General features: G+C 40.1%; 1 protein-coding gene across 5 annotated transcripts in view; it reads right to left on the reverse strand.

Annotated features, from left to right (window-relative positions):
* The window catches only part of VSIG1 (V-set and immunoglobulin domain containing 1), a 36,387-nt gene extending 14,444 nt beyond the window's left edge, over window positions 1-21,943 (reverse strand). The window contains exons 1-3 of one of the 5 annotated variants that reach the window (XM_043492143.1): window positions 21,707-21,919; window positions 16,755-16,915; window positions 9,686-9,793 (exon numbers count right to left, since the gene is read on the reverse strand). In XM_043492143.1, the coding sequence (XP_043348078.1) occupies window positions 9,686-9,793; window positions 16,755-16,915; window positions 21,707-21,755 (318 nt within the window). In that variant the 5' untranslated portion in view covers window positions 21,756-21,919. Of the gene's footprint in view, window positions 1-9,685; window positions 9,794-16,754; window positions 16,916-21,672 lie in introns of all 5 variants that reach the window. The other 4 variants (XM_043492144.1, XM_043492146.1, XM_038417034.2 and 1 more) reach the window with 4 other exon arrangements.
* Window positions 21,944-22,155: the final 212 nt, after the last annotated feature.

Here is a 22,155-nt window from a genome sequence, read left to right on the forward strand (position 1 = left end):
CCAGGCTGTGTACCTGCTGTGCAATAGCAGCTATTGTATTCCCACAGCATGGCACTATCATAAATGCAACATCCTCATTCTAGCTATGAAGAGGGATAAAAACACATTAAGGGTAAAATCCTGGCCCCACTTGTTAGTCTCTAAGGTGCCACAAGTACTCCTTTTCTTTTTGCGAATACAGACTAACACGGCTGCTACTCTGAAAGGTATTTAGGTGATTAAACATCTATGAAGATCTGGGCCATTATCTATGCAAATAATATTTTTCTTTGTTTCTGTGGTTATCTGATGAGGTGAGCCCTGGTCACTAAGATTAATGCAGGAATTGTTTTATTGCAACAGACTAATGAGGCATCTAGTTTGACATTGAATAGTGGATGCTTCAGAGGTAGATTTTAAATACTTATTATATAGCTACGTTTGCAGTACCGTGTCATGGGAGGGGAAGTTCTTCCTGACTACACGTGTATCCCCTGAAGTATGAGCATTGACTGCTGCTCTTTCCTCTTAGCTAGTAAGTGAGCTGTAGCTCACGAAAGCTTATGCTCTAATAAATTTGTTAGTCTCTAAGGTGCCACAAGTACTCCTTTTCTTTTAGCGAATACAGACTAACACGGCTGCTACTCTGAAACCTGTCAGTATACCTGTAGATGCTCTTATTCATATATGTGAGATAAGAACTGAAAACTCTTTTCGATACATCTCTCTCTCCACAAACCACTGGTGCATATATCATATAAATCATTCTGGCCTCTATTTTTGCTGCTTATTTAATGACTGTACTTGCTTAGAACCTACTACAGCTCCTCAAAATATATTTACAGGTCAAGTTACAACAGAACACAGATACTTTTGTCATATCTGCCTTGCAGTGTCACTCAATAGCCTCAGAAGAAAGGTGGCACATGCATAAACTTGAATCTACTTTCATTCATACCTGTCTCACACCAGAGTCATGCCACTGAATTTGGAGTCTCTCCTGATTAACACCAGTGTAACAGAGTAGGGTGTATATGGGGTGAGCTCAAAAGGTAGCACCTCTGAGTAGTAAACAGTTGCACCCACAAGGAATGGTTTGCTGGTAGTTAGTCCTGATGACTCACTCAACTCTCACTAGTGGATCCAAGTAGTTGTGTGTGCATTGCAGTGCCCTGGAATCTTACCTAGGCTGGCATGCTAAACCTATTGGGTAGCTAGCGGCAACAACTGTTAGTGAAAGGGCACGCTTGGCTCTCAAGTGTATGAAATCTCCTATGGTGAAACCAGCAAACCAAGTTCCAAAGGATAATATTGGCAGAAACAGTACAGGAGCAAGCTAGTGGATAGCTCAGAGCAGTGTTACAGTCAGATTACAAAAAGAAAAGGAGTACTTGTGGCACCTTAGAGACTAACAAATTTATTAGAGCATAAGCTTTCGTGAGCTACAGCTCACTTCATCGGATGCATCAGATTACAATATGCTGGTCAACCACAAAGCCAAGGAGTTGTGGTTGAACACTTTGTGAATATTAGACCACACAAACCGAATGAAAAATGGAAAGAGAAACAAAAGTAGGCTGGCTTGGTTGTCGCCCAGACAAACCAGGGCTGTGTTCACTGCTCAGAAATAGAATTGGGGTGAAAAGGATGTGATCAGAACAAACACAGCTACATGCAGAACAGGGAATTACGTAATGGACTCAAAAGGAGAAGACATTTATCGGAACATGGAATGTAAGAACATTATACCAGGCTGGAGCACCTTGCAGTAATAATGCATGAGTTGATAAGATATGAGTGGGAAATTGTCAGTCTATGCAAAATGAGATAGGAACGCAAAGGAGAATTCTACTACAATGAACACAGGATATTGACATTGGGAAGAGAAGATGATGGACACTGGGACAAAGTTATATTGGTGCCAAAGCCAACGGCAAACCGGCTCTTATGGCATTTAAGATGATATCTCCTTGTACGTTGAAGGCAGGATTCAGAATCAAATCCTGTGCAGTCTCAATAGTACAAGTATATTCATTGACCTCAGCAGCACTCAGGAAGAAACTGAAAAATTTTATAATAATCTACAGAAAGCAATACTAGACGTTTCAAGACGGACATTATTGGTGACAGGAGATTTTAATCCGAAAATAGGTTCGGCCTAGAATTCCTGGGCTGGAGCAGTGGTCAGATTTGGACTTGGTGAAGAAAATTAAAAAGAAGAGCTATTAAATTTCTGCCTAAGGAACAACCTGGTGATAACCAACAAGCTATTTCAACAAATAAAGATGCAGAGGAAGTGGGCGTGGATATCACCTGATGGGCAAATGAAGTACATGACAGAATTTGTATTTGTGACTCGCAGATAGAAATTGAGTGTGTTGTCGTGCCGATCATTTGTGGCTAATATCAGATTGGATCATAAATTAGTGCTGGCATCAATATGGTTGACGTTGGGAGCAACCAAAAAAGTGCTGAGAGCTAAGATCTATCACATGGACAAATTGAAGGAGCAAGATATCCAGAAAAACACGGTCTTTGGTGAACAGTGTAAATAAGCAGAATACGCAAAGCAAAACAAGAGAACAAAGCAAGATATATGAGTTGAAGATATCAGTGGTGAAAGACAAGTGTGGGAAAATAACTGAGGACAAATAAGCAAAGAATAAGGAATGGAAAGAATATTTTGAAGAGCTGTTCAATTTGCAGAACACAGTGGATGAAAAGGTCCTGGAAAAGCTCTCTATTACAAATGAGGGAGAGCAGATGCTGGAATTCTTAGAAGTAAAGATCTCGATAGGAAATTTGAAAAAGAAAAAGGTGCCAAGAAGTGATGACATAACTGCTGGAGGTAGGTGAGGGACACGGGATAAACGTGATGTACAAGCTATTCAACAAGATTTACAAACAAGAACAAGTGCTGAGTGAATGGGGAAAGCTATAATAGTACCAATCTATTAAAAAGGAGATAAGAATGAGTGCAAGAACTACAGAGAAATCGATGTATTGAGAGTGCTGAGAAAAGCATTGCAGAGGAGACTAGAGAGATAGGTGGAAGTGATGATTGCAGAGGGAGAGACCAGATTAGACTAGGATGAAGTACAATAGATCAGCTATTTGTGATAAGACAGAGAAGTGCACAGAACACAACCAAACCTGCTACAACACCTTTATAGACTTCAAACAGGCTTTTGGTAGCATTTGGTAGAAAGGGTTATGATAGGTTTTGAGAGAGTATGGCATCCCTGGGAAACTGATCAAGCTGATAGAAACATATACAGTAAGTCGATAAGTGCAGTGAGAGTAGACAAGAACCCCTTCCTAGTGCGAGTCTGTCTATCCAGACTAGGAGATTTGCTTTCAGCTGCAGTGTAGACGTACCTTAAGGGTCCTGCTTTCCTCGAAGAATCTGTGCTTTCCTACTTCTGCTAATGTTGATTCATATTTTACCACAATTAAGAATGTTTTACTGATGTTTAGAGGTAGACCTGCGTTGCAGAGTTAGAATCTGAATCCGGATCCTAATGCCCCCAAAGTTCAGGTGTTTGGATAAAGTGGTTTAATACAGGCCTGTCTCTAGTATCAATGGGCCAACCTCATTTAAACTGGTGTACATTAATAACAGCAAATGTGTCCCTCTAGACTTAGCCCAATGTAACTGAGAACAAAATTTTGCCCAGTATTGTTTACTTTGAGAAGCTGTAGTTACAAAAACAATAGCATGGGACATCATTCTCCTCTCACACTCCTCTATTGATTTTAATGGAGTTACTGGGCTTTACAGCTCCATTAAGTCAATAGCATCAGTGTCTTGTGAGATGAAAATGAGAAACATTGGGCCTAATCCACACTCACACTATTTTTTACACCACTTCACTGGAATTACTCCTGATTTACACCAGCATAAGTGGAGCAGCCGACTCATTATGTTCAGTCAAAGTGCTTGAGTACCAAAAAAAGACTAAATTCTGCTTTCAGTTGACCTCAGAGCTACTTAGGATTTTCATCAGTGTAAATGATGTCAGAAGTTGCCACACAGAATGCCAGATCAGTATAAGTTACTCTTCTCCTTTCTGTGCCCTCATTGTCACATCTTCCTCAGGAATAAATCTTGAGTAACATGACCATGAATTTCACACACAATTAATTCTCTGCAGTAAACATTAAAAATTGCTGTACGTGGCTGTGGTTTTAACAATGAAACTCCATTTGAAGTCAGTTGGGGTTGTGTGGCTAAGCCCCATATGATGTTTTGAAAAGCTAATCCTCCATGTTCTATCTTTGTAGCTAAATGAATACAGAGAAAATATTTTATATATGCAGAAAAATCGGGGACAGGTGTCAACAGAGCCGAGAATATTTACTTTTTTTTTTTTTTTTTTTTTTTTTTTACAGATTTGAACAGACCCTTTCAGTTTTCTTATAGTAAAACATAAATGCAACTGTAGATCCTAAGGAAATGCACTCAGTTTCACTGCAGTTTCTCCCAGTCTCAGCAACTGTGTCATTTGTTTATCACTCTGAGGAAAGGTGATGAATACTGAAAAGACTATGTAATGTGATTAATTAGAAACTATATTTTATTCCAGAGGTATGAGTGGATTTTGTACACAGGAAACTTCATTTAAAATGTAATTAATTTTAATTCAGTTGATAGGCTGTAACTTAATTGCTGATTTTAAACAAGTTCATTCAAAATGAGTACTTTATATTTTGTTTTAAAATGCTGTTTTTTAATGCTGTCCTTCCAGGGTTTTCATCTCTGCCCTACAAGAAGTCAAATGTGAATGTTTTCAAAACTTAATTTCACACTGTACATCTCAGCCTATCTAACTTTTGAGATCTTCCTTTGGTCTGGCACTGCTACCCTTTTGATGGCAAGTTTCTAATATGGCAAAGTTACCTGAAAGTAGAGCTGGTCCCCTCTTTTTTTTTTCTGTGAAATTTTTTGACACAAACAAACAATTTTTTGTTCTTTGTCAACATTTTTGTATAAAATTTGTCAGGGTTTTGTTGAAAAACTACAAACTAGAAAACTGGGGGGGGGGACAAAAACTCGTTCAGTTTTCAGCAACTGAAAGTCAAAACAGCTGGTTGGGGAAAAATGTTTTGGTTTTACTGCAACTTTTCATCTGTTCCAGCTAATATTTTTTCCATTTTCCGCTCAGACTAATGTTTTCAATGGTAAACCATCCCAAAATTTCCTTGAAAATTGACATTTCCCTGCAGAAATTACCATTTTGATGAAAATGGCATTTTTCATTAAAAAAACCCACAACATTTTGTATGTAAAATGTTGATCACCTCCACCCAAAAGTTTCAATCTTCTGTAATACCTTTAGTGGGATGAATGTAATGCTCAGTTACACTGATGTGAATCTGGAGCAACCTCATTGAGGCTACTGTTGCAAACTGAAAGCCGAATTTGCTCCAGTGGGCTAGATTCTGCTGTGTATATGCCAGGTCCCAGGAAGATCCTTGGTATAAGGAGAGTCCTTTGGCAGTGTAGAACTGATGCATTGACTCTGTGTTGCTCTTCCCACAGCCTGTGGAATAGAGGCTGTACTGTGGAAAGAAAAGGACCACAGTTTGCTGCTTGCTGTCTATGTTTGCAACAGCATAATGGCCCTACGGGGTTGTTGCAAAACAGCACAATTTACAGCAGCCAAGGGGCCAAATCCAGAAATTGGGAAGCACAAAAGTGACATAGAGAATCTGGCCCTGTGCTTGCATCTTGCCAAACTTCATTTTGGAGAGTATCAAAAAGGAAAAGTGGCCAGGCCAAGGAGAAGGTGGACCTTTTGCCTTAAGAGATAGTGGTTCTTACAAGAGCATCTTTGGTCTGCCACAAAACATACAATAAGATTTATATTCCTGTTAACTAAATCAATCAATGAAGCTACTACTTGTTCTGAATATTTTTGTAAGAGTCTTGAGATAGATAAGAAAAAATATGCTTTTTCTTTTTTTCTTTGGCTTTTCAAAGAACTAAATCCAACTATATGATCAGGATGGAGTTTTCATAAAATTTCACCCTTCATTTGATAATCTCATGTACACATAACGCAGAGCCAAAGCGCCTGGTTCAGATTTCATTTACCCTTGTGTTAATCAGGAACAACTGCAATAAAGGTGATGGAGTGACACCAGTGTAAAATCACTGTGAGAATCAGGCAGTGTGTGTGGGGAGGGGGGACAAGACATTATGTACATTCTCTCCACTAAAAAAATATGGAATAGTTTGCTGGGGTGGCTGCAGGAGCACATGAAGCTCCCAGAGAAACAAAATGAAAGAACAAAACAGGCACATCTGTAACCTGCTGCATTTTTGTGGTGCATTTGCCCTGGGCTACAAAATGGCCAAAGGCTACTTTGCCCTATTTTGGCAGGAAGTAGGAGCACTGTCTCCTTGTCCGTCACATCAGCTGCCACATAACAAACCTGGGATCACATTCCACTGATAAACCAGTAGGAGGTGTTCAAGAAAGCATGAATCTGGGGCCTTCCCTCTCTATGATAGTTTTGGCCAATCAGATGAGTTGGAGTCCAAAGGTCCTTCCTGAAGCTGGCTGTTCCACATGGTGGTGCAATAGGTGCCTACAAGCTGGGCACCAACTTTTCCTGCTTCATCTTGGTTTTAATTACTTTCATAAAAAGGAGAAAAGAAAACATGCTTAGTGCAGCTAGAGGAGACCACTGTGCATGCCCCATACCAGGCTTCAGTGGAACATTGGGTCAGGTCTGATGAGCTGAATATGTGGGCATTGGTGAAATGGCTTCTCTGTCAGTGAAACATTCATAACACACTGTGTTTATGCTGCCTCTTATTGGAGGCTGGTTTGCTGATATGAGTGTCAGATAGAAATGAAGCCTTTCCACTTTTCACATGAACAGATGCTTGTGGTGACTCATTTGTGAATCAACAAACTGACATATTTGTCACTCTTAGACATATTTGTCATCTGTCCATTCCTGCATACACTGCTTCTGCCAAACAACCCTGGTTCTAGGAAAGCATCTGCCCGGCTGTAGAAGGGATTTCATGTCTAGCTCTCCAAACTCCACTCCACACAACTGAAGTCAACATTTTCCCTTCCCTGCTGACCAAAGTCAGTGGAGCTGGTGGAACTGAGAGAACTATTTACACTGGTGAAACTGAGAGAAGAATGTAGTATGTTTTCAAGGCTGTTGTAGCAATTCATCCTTGTGATTTTGCATGTGATTTGGGCTGCAAACGGGTTAAAATAGCATGGAGAAGCCCAACTTCTCCCTCTTCTCCCTCGCATTGGCTTGAGGGAGCCAGTCATCTCTCCCATATACTGGCTGTCCCTCCTCCAAGGCTAGTGAAATGAGGACTCAATCTGAATTGCGGCAACAGGCAAACCTGATGCCTATGTGGGGATTTGCTGGGGCTCCCTGCCTGCTAGCAGAAGAGGCAGCAGCAGCCGATGGTGGAGAATGAGGAATCTCAGCTCGGAATCCTCTATCCATCTCTTCCCTCTCACAAGTGTATCTGACCCCTGCTGAGTTCCTGTCCCCTTCAGCAGAGAAGAGACTTTCCTCCATTAGCTTCCTCTCCCTTCAAATGTAAGTAGTTGCATCAGGTACTTCATTGTTTTCAGGGGAGGAACCCCCTGGCTTCATTTTTTTATTTGTATTTTTTATTCATAAAGATTCTCCATCTCAGCTGAGTCTACATTGCAGCATTTATTCAAAGGGGCCTGGGGATGGCATGTGCCCTATACTGTCTCACCCCTAGCTCGTCCAATATTCTGTTTTGCTCCCTATGGACTTACTTGGGGACATGATACTTTTCTTCTCTTGTCCCACTCTCTTCCTCTTGCTTCACCCAGTTCCCACGAGATAATGCCATTCTACAGCACTACCTGTGATGACAACCACCAAAACTGGGGCACTTCCCTTATTATTTCAATCTATGTTACTATAATCAAAGGCTGCAGACTTCCAGGACTGAGCTCTCAGAAGATCCAGCCACACTGCACTGTTTCATCACTTTCTGATTAGCATTTTCTCTAATTACTTTGCTAGACTCTTTCCAACACCAGAAATAAAGGCAGAGAAGAACCCATACCAACCGCTTTATCATTCTGACACCATTGCATCACTCCAGGGTCTGAGTCTAAACAGAACTTAAAGAACAGCGAAGAAAAAAATGTATTCAGCAATTATTCCCTTTAAATATCTTACACACTAGTTAAAGAACAAATGCCATAGATCTTAACTGCTAATCAGAGACCAAGGCCCAGATTCTGAATTCAGCTATATAGGGTTAAATCCACACTAACTCCCTTGGTTTCACTAGAGCCCCTTTGACTTCAGCAGAATTACTCTGGATTTATATCACATGCCTGAGATCAAAATCTGGCCCCAAATGCCTTTGGCAACTTGAGCTTCCTTTCCACACATTTTTTGGTTAGACTGTGATCTGCCAGAGAATGATAGGACTCTGATACATCCATTGCTGAGATTTTTTGTGCAGGTTAATTAAAAAAATTAATGATGACTGCAGGCCTCTTGTCTCTGCTGCATGTTGTCAGAATTGGTGTGGGGAGGCATCTTAGGAAACATAAAGTACAGCAAGGAGACAGGGGAAGGCTGAAATCTTTGGAAATTAGCGATGTAAATCAAAGCAGCCCTTGGCCAGCTTTCAGTGGTGCAGGAAAGGCTTGAAGATCAGGTCACTTCTCACCCTCACTCTGTCATACAGCACATACCTGTGGCTGAAATGTTCTTGAGTAATGCACCAAGCACAAACAGGCTTCTCTTCCACATTGGCTATGCAGGACTCTAAAAATTAGTATTAAGCTTCGATATACAGTGGGCTATTTCCTGCTCAGTTTGGAAGAAAAATCCCATTGAAGTCAAATGGTGTTCTGGAGATGTGTGCATTGGAGGTAGAACAATGGATAGCTACTGTGGCTACTTTGGAGGAAACCAATTCTGCATTCACATTTGAGTTCCTCTATATATATCCTCTGCCAGGGCAGAATGTGAAGCTTGCACCCTGTTTTATGGTGAATGTTCTTAACTCCATTGTCATGGGACAACAGCCTGTGTCTATTACTGCACTCCCACAAATGGTGCTCTGTTCTGAGTGTAAGCAGGAGGGAGCAGAAATGAGTTCTTGCCCCATGTAAAGCATTTGTACCAAGAGTGTGTGGTAGCAGCAGCTCTTCAAGGTTCTGAAGAATAGATTGTACTGAAAAAGTTAGACCATCAGTTCCCCATCCAATTCTTGTGCATTTGCCATTGATGAAGCCTGCCTTTCTTTAGCACAATGATGTGGAAAGCACGCAACACAACTTACAACTTGCACTGTTATCTCGTCAGAAAGTGCACCCTTGATTCCTGGGAGGGAAATCTGAATTCAAACCCCGCTTGCTCAGACACAGTGCGGAGGCTGATGGTGTACAGCTCTTTGGACAGAATACGATGCAGTTGAGGCCCTAGTCGAGCCACACAGAAGAGCTGTGGGAAAAACAAAAGCTACAGCCAAATAACTTTGATGTTCTGGCTGTGAAAAGTGCAATAAAAATCAGGGCAAAAACAAAAGTCAAAACAGGGCATTTATTTTATTTCACCTCAGTTCTTGTATTGACATTAGGATTTCAATATAGAACAATGTTTCTATTAGCTCCAATCTGGTAAAAAAAATGAAACTATGTAATTTTTAAAGATTTTTACTTACCTGGTGTTTCCAGCTACATCTCCCCCGTGCATCTGTCACATACACCGTCTTTTGACAATGATTGACTGACTTTTCATCCATACTCTGAATTTTGCGGCATGGGGAATGCTGTATTTGAGTAGAAATGTGCTGATCTAAGAGTTTAATGTGACTTTGAATGTTCACACAAAAGCACAGAACATGAGAGCACCCTCTCTATACAACTGCTCTGAATAAGTCAGTGAAGTTAGCAAAGTTATAAAGGGGTCGTTCAGCAGCATTTGTAGGCAGACTCTTGTTTCACAATATGTCTTAAACCTTGAGCTGTAGAATGAGGGTGCATTATAGTGATATTACTGAGTTATGTCTAAAATTACACAAACCAAGTGCATATTGTAATTGTTTGCTCTAAGCACAGCAGATAAGTCCTGATCTCTTTCTGATTCCTGTCTCTCTAGACTTTTGGTACTTTTGCTTTTTTCCAAGACCATGGTTCACTTTTCTTGTTGTTTTATGGGCCAGATTCTGATCTTTTTCCCCCAGTGTCAATCAGGGGTAACTCCACTGGTTTGAATGAAATTGGTTATGGTGGTGTCAATATAGAATAATTCCATTGCCAGCAGTGGCGTTATCCCAGAATGACACTGTTGCAACTCAGATCCCAATCCGACCCTATCCCTCATAATTAGAAACTGTTTTGTTTCCACTTTGCAGAGAACGGTCCAGGGTGCCAACTCAGTGATCTAAATCCTATGTACATTACAACAAAATCTGCATTAGATAAATCCAATTTTAAATTCAAGCTTAGCCCGAGAGAAGTTTTCTTATAATATGGAGAGGGCCTAATTAGTAAGCTGCCTACAGAGCTATGCAAGAGACATTGGTCTGATTTCCTGGTGGTTGTGTCTCATTCCCTGAACTGGAACTGACCATAAAGTGGAGGCAGCATTATTAGCCCCTCAGGGAGTGTTTCTTGTAACTCAGCAAAGAGCCCACCAGGCTGCAAACAGGCTATATAATGAGTGCTGTCAATCTCCATCAGTTGATGACTGATGATGGGGTCTTGGGAGGAGGAGATATGGCCACCCCTGCTACCACTCTGGGGTCGGGGGAAAGATATTCTTGCTCTCAGTGGTTTGTATGTGCACACAGCACACTGCTGGAAGATCTCTTGGAATCCTTTAGAGGAGTCAGAGCCTAATCCAGTGTCCTGAATCAAAATCTCCCCTCCCCAGCTATTGCACAGTAGGTAGTGCACCAATTAGTTGTCCCCCTTGCCCCCAAAGTGGCTCTGTTTTAGTGATGGTGTTTGTTCATAGCAGGGATGCAGGAAGCATTTTGTTATCTTTCAGGATGAAAGTTGATACAGAAAATAAATGTAAAATATTATTAATTCACCTATTAAAATTATTTCCCTTCTGGTCCTTTAGCCCTATCTTTACAAAGACAGTGATGTCACCACCTGCAAACAGTCAAGCTTGATTTTGTAAAAAATTAAAACTCTATCACTAAATATAGCATAACATGCAATGTGATGGCAAGTGTCAAATTCATTTTCATCACTCCCCTAATATTTTAACTTAAACTTGCTATCAACAACAGTATTGCACTGGTTACAGCACACAATCTCTTTTGTAATTCTACCTTTCACATATTTAATCTGGTTTTGGGGCATTACTGTAGACTTTAAGAATAGGTCCATATAGGTTTTGGAGTCAAGAGATTTCAGCCCTGATCCTGCAATTGGCTTCATGTGGCAGAATCCAGTCTGCCTGTGCAGAGCCAATTGCAGCATCCGGACATTGGGTTCCCCTCCTCCAAACATTATGCAAATACTTAATGTTGAAGTCAATGAGGCTACACACAGGGTTTGTAAAGTTAAACATGTGTGTAAGTCTTTGCAGGATTGGGGCTCTGGTTTGCACACCTGCTGTGTTGCTGACAAGATTTGTGACTTGGGGTCAGTCAGTTAACTACTCTAGCCCAGATCCTCAAAGATACCCTGGAAACCACTATCAAAGTGCAGGGTATTGTCATTGGGCAGCCATGGTGATCGGGGAAAACAGAGAGAAAAACAGGTGAAGAATCATTGATATCACACTGTTAATTTGATATTTACAATGTTTGGTTGAAATATGGGGAACCTATTACAATTATATTATCAGTACAAAAACCAACATCTCATTTCTATTCATACATATTGCACTCAATGGTGTAACACACTACATAAGAGATAAGAAACTTCTTAGGATAAGAACAGGGTGAGGCTTTATATTTTGCCATGGCCTACTTAGTAAAGGAGAACTAGATTCACACTTTAAATATAGCTGCTTTTGCTATGAAGTACTCATTGCTAACACCTGTTATTCCACAGCTTGCTGCACCCCTACTCATAGCATTGTCTGTGTGCAGCCTGCTTGTGGTATTTTATCTTCTCCTGTTTAACTGCCATTGCTTTTAACTTTCTAGCACCTGTGGCCAGCATTGCATATGGCTGGTGATGCAGAACAGGATATGAAAACACCAGAACAAATAGCAAAAGAAGCCTTGCAACTGCACAATGGGAGCTAAAGGATCATTCTGAATATAGTCTGTGATACAGCAGCACTCTGTACCCCTGATGCCAGGTATAATGGCTATATACCCTTACAAGACTTACACCTTAAATTAACATTGGCAGCACTCCTGATCCTACTCTTACTGATTTCATTAGGAGTAGTGTCAGACTCAGCCTTACAGTTTAAAAAGTTACCATGATGTTCTACAGTAAAGCCCTAAACACTCCAATATCCTTGTAGCTGTAAGCTGTAGTATTTGGGCCATTGTTGAAAAATACTGTGACTTTTTTAAAATGAGAGCAGCTATGGCTCATTACTGTATCATGTTAGGTCTTTAAGATCCCTTATGTACTTGAAACATTGATCTTGTTTCATGACACAAATTTGCCTTCATTATTCCTGAAGTTCCATAGAATTTGTCCTATTACTCAGTGCTACTGTGGAAACAATGAGCCAGTTGTAAATCAGCATTGTTCCATTGAAATCAACAGAATTATGTTGATTTACACCTGCTGAGGATAATTTCTCTCTATATATTATATATTTCAGGCAAAAGGTACCTATTCTTACTCATACAAATAGACCTGCTACATGAGTAAGTGCAGTGGTGTTTGGTCCCCCCTACCATATCTAACATTTGCTAACACATCAGAGATATTTACCTTTCCCCATACAATTGTAATTTTAACTATTTCCTACAGATGCTTTTGAAAAAAGGGGGGGAAATTTTTGCAAAAATGTTCTGGCTTTTTTAAAATGTGAAAACTGAGGGAAAAAAAGAATCCAGGCTATGTGTTGTGTTTGGTTAGTTTTTGTTGGGTGTTGCAAAATGATAAACTTTGAATGAAAAATGTTTCCACAAAAATTATTTTTCGGGGGACAAAAGGCCATTTTAAATGTGCAAAAAAAAAAAGTTTTGGTAGAAATTTTTTTTTACTTAAAATCTGACAATCAGTCAATTCTGTGATTGTTATAATGCATAGCACAAGCTACAATACTGGTATATTTAATGTACTCTTGTATTGTACCATTCTACTGTATGTATGTTACGGTAACTTTTGCCAATTGGTTAATCTATACAAAAAGGGGTGTCACAGATATAGTTTAGCGCTATAGAATTTTGAACATAAACTGAATTACCCAAATTGTCCCACTTAGTCTATGCCATTTATATATGCTGCTTATAAACCCTGAAAACACACACCTGACACATCATTGCCATGGATTCATTTTCTAACAGTAACAGATGATGAGGATAAAAATATAATGTGAAAATTTAATTTAAGATACATGCACACTTCAGGAAAGATTGAAAAACCAATTGCGTGTTTAAAAGGATATATATTCCAAATAGTTCTGTGAAAATCCACTGGCTTTAGTCAGAGTCCTTTCTCCCTGCCTTCCTCCTGCCCCTGTTACTTGCATTTGCATGATGAATTTTATATTATATTTGTTTAAACTGTAAGGTATTATAGTGCTATTGTGAGGGGCCCCAGCGAAATAATCCAAGGTTAAAGAAACAGTTAAAAGTGTTTAAGAAAAAGAGTAAGATCCCAATCTTACATTAATGGCACATACACATGCTTCTCTTTAAGCACATGAGTAGGATCACTGAAGTCAGTGGAAGTCTGCATGTGTTTGCAGGATTGTGCCTAAAGCCCTAATTGGACTACCATGGAAGCACAAGATGTTTTGCCTCTAAACTCTGGCCTTTCCAGATTCCACTCTATGTAACAAAACTGCACATCCTCCATTACAAATGTGTGTGTGTGTGGGGGGGGGGGTTTGGTATGGCATGAAAATGAATTTACTATGAATTTGGTTTCTTATAGGACGAAAGTCAGATGCAGTTTTCCTCACTCGTGTTTCATGCAGCTCTCCTGGTGGGCACAAAGCTTCCATGGGAGTTCCAAGTGTATAAGAGCAGATGAAGCCTGAAGGGGGCTTGATCTTTGTGGTTCCTTGAGCATTTAGGATCTTAGTCACTTTGTTGTTATTGTCAGCTCAGAACATTCACAACATCTTATGATTAGAAACCTCAGGTGTTGTTTTCTCCCCACCAGTTCCATTCTACACATGGTTCCACATGTCTGAATCCCTTGAAAGGTTCTGATCAGCCCCTAAGCCCAAAGCTGTTACTTTGAATTTCAATCTATTCATTTTTCTTAGTTTCAACCACAAAACATATTTTATTTGTTGGTTTTGTGTATTAATAATTTAATGGAACTAAAATACAGATTGTGGTTTCTAAGCAAATCTAAAAGGATGTTTTTGAATTCTACTAGAGTGCTGTGCTTGCTGTCTGAATGTGAGTAACATTTTAATAGAATACAATGGACTATTACAGTACTATATTACACAGGGTTGCAATGCACACAACTTGCGTTAGCAAATGGAGTGTGATCCTACAACCATTACAGGAGCAACCTTTATTCTTGCAAATAGTCTTAACGAGGTCAGGATTACTGGTATGAGCAATGTTTACTCACACAATTAGTCACTCTTAGAGTTCATATAGTCTGGTAATGTACAGTATATACATCTTGATAGAGTAAGGGATGCAGGGTTGGGCCATAATTTATATTGCTCACTGATATATTTGCTATCAAATTATTATTAACTGCTATAGCATGGCAGATAGTTCTCTTATTTTTATATTAAACTGCTATTTCTTTCAAGCCTGTATATTCTTCTTCTTCTTCTTTAATGCCAGTGATGTGCTAGATTCTGTACAATCCACAAAATACAGACAGTTCCTGCCTCAGAGAGTTTATGATCCAAGTACTATTTGTGGATCTACCAGTGCTGGTGTACCTCCTGGCATATCACTTACAGTATACAACAGTTAAACTGATCAACAACAACAATATTACTGGTCTGTATTAAATCAGTCAATCTGTTTAAATCAACTCTCAGTTATAACACCAAAGCAAGAACTCTGTGAAAAAGTGAAATTGTGCAAGACAAAGGGACTAGGTATCTAGTGGCCATGACAAGGCACCAGAGCTGGGTATTTCATGGGCACAGAAAGAATGAATTGACACATTTAGTACCATTTCTTTGTATAGAGAAAAGGCTGCTGCAGATTGGTTCAGTCCTGCAAGGTGCTGAGCAAAGGGAACTCCCCCTGAAGTTAGAGGGAACTGAGGGCACTCAGGAACACAGAGGACTGGGCCTGCACGTAACCGTGAAGCAGGAAACACTGATCTAAGAGTTACTGTGACATATGCAGATTACGTTAATAAGTCTCATGATGGCCACAAAACACCTGCTACCACAGCCTTGTATTTTACACTGGGGGGAAGGGAGGTGTAGAATGGATTAGGTTTTACTACAAAGAAGATGGAGTAACTGACATCTTGAGAAGGCCAGGGAAGCAGCAGAAGCATGGATAGAAAGTTGTCCGCACCCATCATTAGCCACTCAAACAATCTGCAAGGTCATCTGCTAGAGCCGCAGAGGAGAGTAACCAGGCATGGTCCAGGGTGTCATCTGTTTGTTCAAGTGTGTGTGTGCGTGCCCTGACCTGAGAATGGTCTCTGCACTGCTACCAAAGGCTGCTGTGCACCCTTTCCCCCAGCTGCACCATGATTGTGACTGGATCTGTGCCCTCAGCACAAAACATTTCATGCTGGGATGCAGGGAGCCCCATGGCACGCAGAGATTGGAGAACCAATGCATTGGCCACCCACATCCTGTTCCCCCTCCACCTCATTGGTTCCACTGCCTGTCAGGTTTCATGTGCCTAACAACGAGGGGTAGGTGTAATTTGCTTTTAACCCTGGTAGGTATGATGTATAGATGATGTGGTGGTCCCTGAATATTGCTGCTATGCAATATGAGACTATGTCTCTGCATTTTTCTGCTCTTCTGATGCCTTTGTGCTGCTGGCAGGTACTTAACAGGGCTTTCATGCCAATGAAATTTTACTTAGTGGCTGATAAGATGTTTTCTGTCCTTTTGAAGGGAACAAACCCCTACTAGTATTCTCCCACTCTGTGCTGAAGTTAGCATACGCTGCCTTTGGGGTTACACTGAATAATATTATGAGGCATCCTTATAGTGACATGGAGATACAAGTGCTGTGGGAAAGAGCTTTCATTATACCCTTAAAATGGGGAACACAGATGCCTCCTATTACATGACCCACTAGTTCTTTTCAATGTCTAGATCCTACCAATATCTTAAGAAAGCAGAATAACAACCTATGGCATTGAAAGCAACATCAGACAGACAGAGAAGGAAGGATAGCCCAAGGGTTAGGATGTTGGCCTGAGACTCAGGAGACCTGGGTTGTTTCCTGCTCCACCCCAGATTTCCTGCGTGACCTTTGGCAAGTCAGTCTCTCTGTCCTCAGTTGCCATCTGTAAAATAGGGCTATTAGCACTTCCCTATTTCACAGGGGTGTTGTGAGGATAAACCATTAAAGGTTCTCCGATATTATGGCAATAGGGGCCATATAAGGACATTAGAGAGACAATACATACATCTGCATATATAGAAACATTTTAAAAAAACAAATCTCTCCTTACTGTTTGAGGTTGTTTCTCTTTGGCACTGTAAAAACTCCACTGAATGAAAAGTGAATCCAGAGACCCAGCTGATATATATGTGCAGAGAAGAGTGGCCTTTCCACCAACATTGACGTTCACCGTGCTCTGAGGAGCTGTCACAGTCACGCTGCTGATGTGGCCTGCAGGGAATACGCATGGTGAAGGGAGATCAGTCAGGGGCTGCTGCACAGGAAGAAACACTGCTTTGAGTTCTGTTGGACTGGTTCCCCTGCCCACCCCCTGCTCTGCAGGAGACAAGTGATAGCCCTTTTCACTCTGTTCAAAAACTTTTTCCCTGGTGATCGGATGAGTGTTCTAGATTTAGTAGCTGGGGAGGGATGAAGATGAAATAGGACCCAGATCCACTCAAATTCCATGCCCTCTTTTAAAAGAAAAATAAATCTAAGTTTCCTAGGCCTGGTCTACACTACACAGTTACATTTTTCCCAGCTGAGTGCTCACTGCTGCCTGGAACGTGAACTCTTATTTCCCAGCCAGATCATTCAATCAGAGGTGCTGGAACAATCTTTACAGTGGGGCTGCTGAGAGCCACTGAACCAAACTGTAAACACTGTATATAATAGGAACCTCCTCAAGCCAGAGGGTGTGGCAGCATCCCCTCCCACAACCCCCATACCGCTAGTTCCAGCACCTGTGCAATCAATGTTTTTCCAGCTCTCCCTTGCTTCCTTGCACTTCTTCCTCACAACCACCATCATAGCTCCTTGCTCTTCCTCACCCAAGTGGTACCACTCAGCACAGTCAACCCCAGACAGTATGGCCCTTTTTAATATTTATCCCCAAGGGTCAGATAGGCCAGTCCCAACTCTCACTCGCTGCTGCACCTGGTTCCTCTAAATTGTGGAGCCTAGATTCCTAGAATCCAAGCATCCTTTCTCAGTTCTTCCCCTCTAATAGCTTAGCTTCTTGACGTGCTTCTCAAGGCTCTGGTGCACCTCTATGTATTTGCGCTGTTCCCCAATGGAATCTGGGGGCAACAGTGGCAAGAGCTAATTAGGTGCTTTAAAAATGTAAAAAACCCTAAGTATTATTTACCACTAGCAGGGGTCAGCAACCTTTCAGAAGTGGTGTGCCGAGTCTTCATTTATTCACTCTAACTTAAGGTTTCACGTGCCAGTAATACATTTTTAGAAGGTCTCTTTCTATAAGTTTATAATATATAACTAAACTATCATTGTATGTAAAGTAAATAAGGTTTACTTAAAATGTTTAAGAAGCTTCATCTAAAATTAAATTAAAATGCAGAGCCCCCCCGACCGGTGGCCGGGACCTGGGCAGTGAGAGTGCCACTGAAAATCAGCTCATGGGCCGATTTTGGCACGCGTGCCATAGGTTGCCTATGCCGTTCTAGAGGATAGGGTGAGCTGATATATTGTGTTATAGTGAGACTAGGATTTATTTTTATGGTCAAGTTATCATCTTTGGAATTGTTTTCCCCTTCTGGGGTAAACGAAATTCTGTAAAACTGATCAACCTACATACCACATGAAACAAATGGAGTGGAGATCAAAAATAAATATTTAATATATAGTACACCATTAAAGATGTCTATTGCAATTAAAAATAATAACTGGCTGTTCGAACACAATTCTTTGCATACTTTCCTGTAATTCTGACAATAATTCTTGCCTGTATAATTTATACATTACTGGTGCACAATAGGTATGATAAGCTTGGCAAAATTTGATTTTTTTTTAAAATAAGTATTATAATTAAAACAGAGGTTTATTTATAAGCATTTATTTTCTATTTTTATCAATTCCACGGTTGTGGGGAAATTATAGGGAGGTCAGACAATAGTTATGTATTGACAGTAGATGTTGAGATTCAAAATAAGTTCTCAAGCAGTATTTTTCTTTCTTTACCTATCAGTAAATTTCAATTAGTATAGAGGGAAATATTTTTTTCATTGGTTTGTGCATGTATGGTGAAATTGACATTTACCATCATTTACAAATAAAAATCTAATCCTTCAAAGCTTAGGAAGGATCATATATTTCTTATGCACCTATTTATCACACTGAAGTTAATCAGAGTTGGAAAGGAATGTGGAATTGGTCTCTAAAGGTTATACAAGGCAATAAGCTAATGTGAATTTCGTCTGTCAATCAAAAAGAAATCATTAAAGTAAAGCAGTCTGGACTTCAGCATAATGGGGTTTTTGTTATATTGTTGAATCCAATTTTCAAACTACAGCTTTAGGAATCTGATGGTGCATCTGACCATTCTTAAAATGTTCCACATTTAAGAAAAACATAAGGTTCCTGTACTTTCCTATGTGAGAATTAGGTGTGAAAACTTTGTATTGAGAAAATAATGCTCCCCAGGGGCTTGTTTCACTTACAATTGATCAAGATACCAGGTACAAAATATTCTTATTTTGAAGGAATATTTGTGCATTTTTTCTTAGGGGGCGGTTACCAATTTTTAAACAGAACTCCGTCCTCACTAACTAGGGTATTCTGCTCAAATAATCCATAGTATGATACGATCCATAGTATGAAAAGAAATACCATAGATTCTGATATATTTTATTGATATAAATATTCTTTCTTCATCAACCACTGCAATGAGTGAAAATATTTTATAAATGGATTCTAAGCTCTTCAAGGCTGGGCTTTCCTGTCTTCCTACTTTTTACAGCACTGTTCTCACTGAGGTCCTAATCCTGACTGGGGCCTCTCTATGAGCATAAAATAAATATTAAATAATACTACCACTCTGGGTGTTTGTGTTAAGCTATCCTCTTTGGTATTAACCCTTAGAGCTGGCTGGAGGAGGACAATTCTGTTCCAGGACAACTTTCAATATTTTAAAATTGGTTTTCATTTTACATGAGAACAAAACCAAAATCTTTCAAACATTTTCACAAAACAGCCTTGTGTCAAAATGCCGATTGAAAAGGTCAGGTGTTGGATCTCTGTCTCTCTGTCTCTGTGGTCAGAAGGGCCCAGAGAGAACTGGACTTCAGAAACCTTCCTGTCAAAACCATTGTTGAAATCGATACATCTCCGCACAATGTTTTGGCTGCGATGAATTAGCGTATTTTAATGAAAATACGTTTAGCTGGAAATATTCCAACCTGCCCTATTAACCACCATCCTGCCAGCATTTCTCATCCATTGAGACTACTCCTAGCCAGTGCTGGTAGCAAACTAGTGCTCACTATTGTGTTTGTAGGGCTGGACCCAAAGAGCCTGATCCAGCAGGACTGAAGTCAATAGGAGCTTTGCCATTAACTTCAGTAGGTGCAGGATCAATCCCAATAAAGTAAACCCAATAAAGCCCTTGCTCATGCAGGTAGTCAATGAGACAAACTATGAGTAAGAATTACTCATGTGAGAAAGCTTATGTGCTTGATCTTGCAAGCCTTTCCTTACAAGTATTTAATCTGTTTATATGCTCTATGGCATAACTATGAGAGATTTCCTTGCTACCAAGTTAATATATAGTTTTTAATGGTAACAAAATAAATTAAGTGGGAAACCAAACACTCTGCTAGATGCTAAAAAATCATGGATGCAATAGAGACACTGACAGTATGTCTCATTACAACAATCTGTAACCCACTAAGGCCAGGTGTACACTAGTGAGCTTACAGTATAGCTGCTCTGTGCTGGCAGGAGAGATTCTCCCACTGATGCAGAACTGTCCATACCGGCACTTCTGTCATTTTTTTCACACCCCTGAGCAACATAAGTTATATCCACAAAAGTGGTAGTACAGACATGGCCTCACTCTCCTTTTGTCCTATGACTACAGAGATGTTAATTGCCCACTTCATTTGAATGGGTTTTTGCAACGAGTTAACTCCTTATGCTTAACAATCTGTTCCATCTTGTATTTAGCTGTGACACTCTGATTACCTTTCCCAGACCTGAAGAAGAGCTCTGTGAAGCTCGAATGCTTGTCTCTTTCACCAACAGAAGTTGGCCCCCCAAAAAAAGATATTACCTCACCCACCTGGTCTCTAACAAACTAAATGTAATTTTGGTATCTTGATGCTGGCAATTGCAGAGGTCTGCACTGCTGATGTACACAGTCCAAGTTTCCAGACTGAACATCTGCGCCATTTGAAACCTAAATCTGTAGTTTTAAAATTTAAACCAAATAGTTTTACTGAACACCTCTACTAACACTGAGTTGCTTAACACTTCTAAGGTAACTAGCTATGCTTAGAAGAAAAATAGACTTGTGTATAATAAACAAAAGTCAGGAGTAACTGCCTAAATTGTTCATGTGATCTCCAGAAGAAATAATAACATATCTAAGTTTTTATGTTGCAAGGTGCATCTGTGGTGTGGTGAGCACCCTCAACTTACATTTTCTTCAGTAACAGTTGAGGGTACTTGGAAGCTCACAGGACCAAGCTTTTAATGTCTATTTCTATGTGTCTTAAAAATAATGCTCAGTGTAACTAAACTTCCTTTAAGCATTAATAATGTATAAGCCTTAATATATCATATAAATCCCAGATTTCACAAAGCTTTGCATCCATATTTAACTTTAAGCATAGGAATAGACCCAATAAAGTCCAAAGGATTATTCACATGCTTAAAGTGAAACATGGGCCCAACGTCACCATGTCATTATTTCCCAAAGATATAACCCATAGAAACAAGACAAGAGCGTGAACAAATCTACTTTTGAGATGTCTGGAAAACTCTAACGCTTACTCTTGCCTCCTATTTAATTTACAGCAACAAAGCATTAATGTACAGTAGGCAATGCTAAAATAGTATCCTAAGACAAAATACTAAATCACTATTCTGTCTGTTACGATTCCACAAGATATTTTCTTTGGATCATCTCCACAGTTTTCATTCCAGCTAGAAGTAAATCTCTGATGTACTCCCACTTTGCTGGCAAAGCTCACCTGCTATTTTATTTATGTCCTTTGTTTTTCTCACCTGAAAGGGCTGCTATAATTGCAAATATCTTCAGCATTGTTGCAAACATCTTCTCGAAGTCTGGAGAGAAAAGAACCCAGATGCTGCTGCTTACATGGACTAAAACTCAACTGTTTTTTTTTTAAGTGGGTTTTTTGTTTCCCTTATCAGCAGCGTCTCAACGTGTCAACAGGCTTTTTCGTTTTCCTCCTTTATCATCTATAGACCTTTCTCAGAGTAGTGTGTAACTGTTCAGTTGAAACCATTTCATGGGGCGTGTGCACCTGAGACACTTGTTAATAATAAACCCTAGAATTCCGCAAATCACATAGGACTAGGTTCTACCACCATTACTCGTGCCAAGGCAGTCGTTGGCTTCACAAGTACTCCCAGTGACTCCAGTAGGACTCCTTGTACTACTCAACATGAGTACAGATAGCAGAATCTAGCCCCTGGTGAATAAGGGTGAC

Source organism: Dermochelys coriacea, chromosome 9 (assembly GCF_009764565.3).
Source record: "Dermochelys coriacea isolate rDerCor1 chromosome 9, rDerCor1.pri.v4, whole genome shotgun sequence".
NCBI lineage: Eukaryota > Metazoa > Chordata > Testudines > Dermochelyidae > Dermochelys > Dermochelys coriacea.